The following is a 3564-nucleotide window of genomic DNA, read 5'->3' on the forward strand; positions in this document are numbered from 1 at the left end:
TAAGTTCCTTCAAGGTTTCAGTATCCATCTGCTTTTGTCTTTTTCTTTGATAAATAGCAGCACCTGCTGGATCAATGCTTCTCTTGATTTGTAACTTTGGTGGTCTTTTTGAACCTTCAGTTTTAGGATAGTCTGGTTTTTGTGGAACATTTGGATCTTTCTTCCTTACTTCCTCCAACATTTTGTAAGTGGCCCTGACCCTATCTTCTCTCCACTTTGACACTGAATTCTTTGACCCATAGTCAGCTGCTATCAACTCCTCTTTCATTCTCTTTAACTCTAAAGCTTTGTCAGGTACATTCTTTTTGAATTTTTTCTAGTCAGGAGGAGTGTGTTTAACCTTATTTTTAAGCATCTCTTGGATCCTGGCTGCTTCACTTTCAAGCTCAGGAATGGTCCAATCTTTGTACATATGCTTCTCTCACTTATACTTCTTGTGAGCCATGATATTCTCAACATAGTCTTTTCTCAGAGATTTATCTGCTCTTTCTGATAATTTTTGACAAACATTCTTTGCAAATTGTTCCAGGGAACTGACTTGAGTAAGCATAAATTGGTAGTGCCTTTGAAATTCTTTGTCAGACTTCCCTGTTGATTCTCTTTTAGAAATATCCTCTGCTTGTTTGGCCTTTAATTTTAAATATTCATCAATATTATTAGGCCTAGGATATCCTTCAACAGATGGAAAACTCCTTTTTGCAGGATCATCCTCATAGTAGAAGGATTTGATCTCTTCTCTGACAGCAATAAGTTCTAGAGGAAATTGAACACCTGCAGGAGCAATATCAGTGATTGGCTTTTGTATCTGTATTGAAGAGAGAGGTACAGGGTTTGGTAAAGTGACAAGTGGTAGAGGTTGTGAAGATGTTGGTGAAGGTGAAGGCTCATCATCAATAAAAATTAACCTTCTCCTTTTTGGTTGAGGAGAGACTAATGATGTTTTGGGTGGATCAGTGGTTGTGTTTGAAGTGAGAAGTGTTTGACTAACAGTTGTTGAAACAACAGGTGTTTCAACCACTGTTGTCATTACAACTCCTGATGTGTCAGTAGAAGTCTTCTGCATAGTGGAAGGTGGTGATTTGATGGTTGGTGATGTGGTTGTAGTGGTGGTGGATGATTTAGTCAAATCAGGTGTTTGAGTGGTGTGTGTTGAAGTAGCAGTTGTTGTGATTGAGGTGGTGGTTGTTGGTTTAACAACTGCTGAAACCACTGAGGTACCAACAGTTGTTGATACAACAAGAGTTACAATAGCTGTTTGGATGGAAGATTGAGGTGTCATTACAACTACTGATGTGTCAGTAGAAGTCTTCTGCATAGTGGCAGGTGATGATTTGATGGTTGATGATGTGGTTGAAGTGGTGGTGGATGATTTAGTGAGGTCAGGTGTTTGAGTGGTGTATGTTGAACTAGCAGTTGTTGTCATTGAGGTGGTGGTTGTTGGTTTAACAACTGCTGAAACCACTGAGGTATCAACAGTTGTTGATACAACAGCTGTTTGGGTGAAAGATTGATGTTGAGGGCTTTTAGATGGTGGTTTTGGAGTATGCTTTGTGAGTATGGATGGTGTGGATTTGGGTTCCCTCATTTTTCTAGTGGGATTTTTTTCTTTTTGGGTCAGGATTTTTGAATTCTTTTGGCTCAGAACAACCCTGTGCATCCAGCTCCATGTAAGCTTTCTTCTCCTCATTCCACCTTGATTTATCCTTTGCCTCTCTATCCCTTTTTACACTTGCTTTTGCTTCAGCAAGTGCATTTGTGGTAATATCAATCTTTTTGCTCCCATCTGGCAAGGGAATGTCTTTAGTCATACAATCTTTTTGTGGCTCAATGTAGAGACCATCTTCAATCCCTTTCTTCTTCCACAGGTTGAACTTCTCCCATATTTTGGCATTATCTGGTGGTGGATTATCAAGGAAGAGAACCGTGGGAGGTGCATTGCCAATGGTGTTCAAGATATGGCCCTTTATGGCCTTGATGTCAGCTTGGGTGTCTTTAAATCTGGACTCCATCATGTTCCTCAGCTTTTGGACATCTATGTCAAGCTACTGATCAGCCAACTGTCTTTGTTGTTGGAGCAGGGGTTGAAATAAGTTCCATAACTCATTTGCAGCAGGTGCAGGTTGTGCAGGTGCTTGAGCTGGAACAACAGTGGGTGGTACCTTTTGAATTTCCAACAGCTGTTGCATCATATTTTTTAGTTCAGCAACAGATGTGTCAAGTGTGTCAATTCTGTCCATCAGTTCTTGGTATTTTAAACCATCACCCAACTTAGTGGGATCATCTGATTTCCCACCAACAGTGGTTGTATCAGCAGACTTAGGGAATATGTCACAAAAGTCATCTACTGATGCCCCTTTTTCTTGGTACTAGGGACTTCTTTCTTCATTTGTGGACACCTTGAACAACTCACCAGTTGTTAAAGTAAACACACCAGTGGTTGCCTTGGTTGTCTCTGAAGAAATTGCCTTCAAGGGAGTCTTATTTATGGAACAACTGACCCAATGTAGACCAATGGGTCCAACATTAGTAGTTGCTGCTCCACTTGAACTACTGATAGGAATTACTGGTAATTCCTGCAGTGTAACCTCCTCAGTTGTTGCCGGGCTAGCAGAGGTATGAACATCAGACCCAGTCACTTGTGGGAGTATACTCTCAGTGATAGGTGATTGAGAGGAACTGGTTTGTGTCTGAGCTATAGCAACTGCATGCAACAAAGGTAACATTGATTGTGGTAATGTGACGGGTGAAGGAATAGGTGTAGAAAGACATGTCCTTCGGATCAGGACTGAGGAAGGTGGAGTCGATTGGATCCAGAACTTCATAATCTTGGGTCCCTGTGTTTACAACCGAATCCTTTTGTGAGGATGTCGGAGGAGTTTGAGGCAATGGTGGAGATCTTTCTTCCATCTGCTGTGAGGAAGTAGCAGCAGTGGTTATTGGTGACTTTTGTTTTGTCACTGGCAATTGCTCTGGGATCTCATCTTCCAGAGTTGCCGTTTTACTGGGTTTGGGTGGCTTTTTGGATGATTTCTTTTTGGTCTTTTTGGTAATGGCAGGTGTGGGTTTCATTGCAGTGGTTGTGCTACTATAATCACCTGGAGCAGTGGGCTCAGCAGCAGATACCTGAGGAGCAGTGGTAGCTGCTAAATTCTGCTCAGGCACCTCTGCTTGTGTTTTGCAAGGTGCTGACATTCTAGTGAAAGTTGCAGCTGTTAAACTTTTAATTTGAAAAGATTCACCTTGTTGGTATACATGAACATCATCATTTGCAAATTTCTTTGTAAAGTAATAACTTAAAAACCTTGGAAATAATAGAAAAGATTTTGTTAAAACATTTTTGGCCAAATCATCAAAGATTTCCTGGGAATAATTAAAATCTTCATTTTCTAAAATAGCAAACCCCTGGGATTGAATCTTTAATGGTATCTCATTGAAGGCAGTTGTTTTATTTGAAACACGCATTAACAGGGTATGAAATAAAAATCTTGTTGCAGGAGGGAAATAACCTTTTTCTAATGTATCGCTCTTTATTTATTCAGCATACCCCCCTTTCAAGGAAATCAG

General features: G+C 40.5%; 1 protein-coding gene across 1 annotated transcript; it reads right to left on the bottom strand.

Annotated features, from left to right (window-relative positions):
• Positions 1-421: 421 nt before the first annotated feature.
• On the bottom strand, positions 422-2009 carry LOC110867013 (topoisomerase I damage affected protein 7-like). The gene is made up of 3 exons (XM_022116161.1): positions 1811-2009; positions 1031-1461; positions 422-805 (listed from the first exon to the last, which is right to left on the bottom strand). The coding sequence occupies exons 1-3, from the start codon at positions 2007-2009 to the stop codon at positions 422-424; spliced, it is 1014 nt and encodes a 337-aa protein (XP_021971853.1).
• Between the last annotated feature and the right edge of the window lie 1555 nt (positions 2010-3564).

This window comes from Helianthus annuus, chromosome 7 (genome assembly GCF_002127325.2).
Source record: "Helianthus annuus cultivar XRQ/B chromosome 7, HanXRQr2.0-SUNRISE, whole genome shotgun sequence".
NCBI classification, from domain to species: domain Eukaryota; kingdom Viridiplantae; phylum Streptophyta; class Magnoliopsida; order Asterales; family Asteraceae; genus Helianthus; species Helianthus annuus.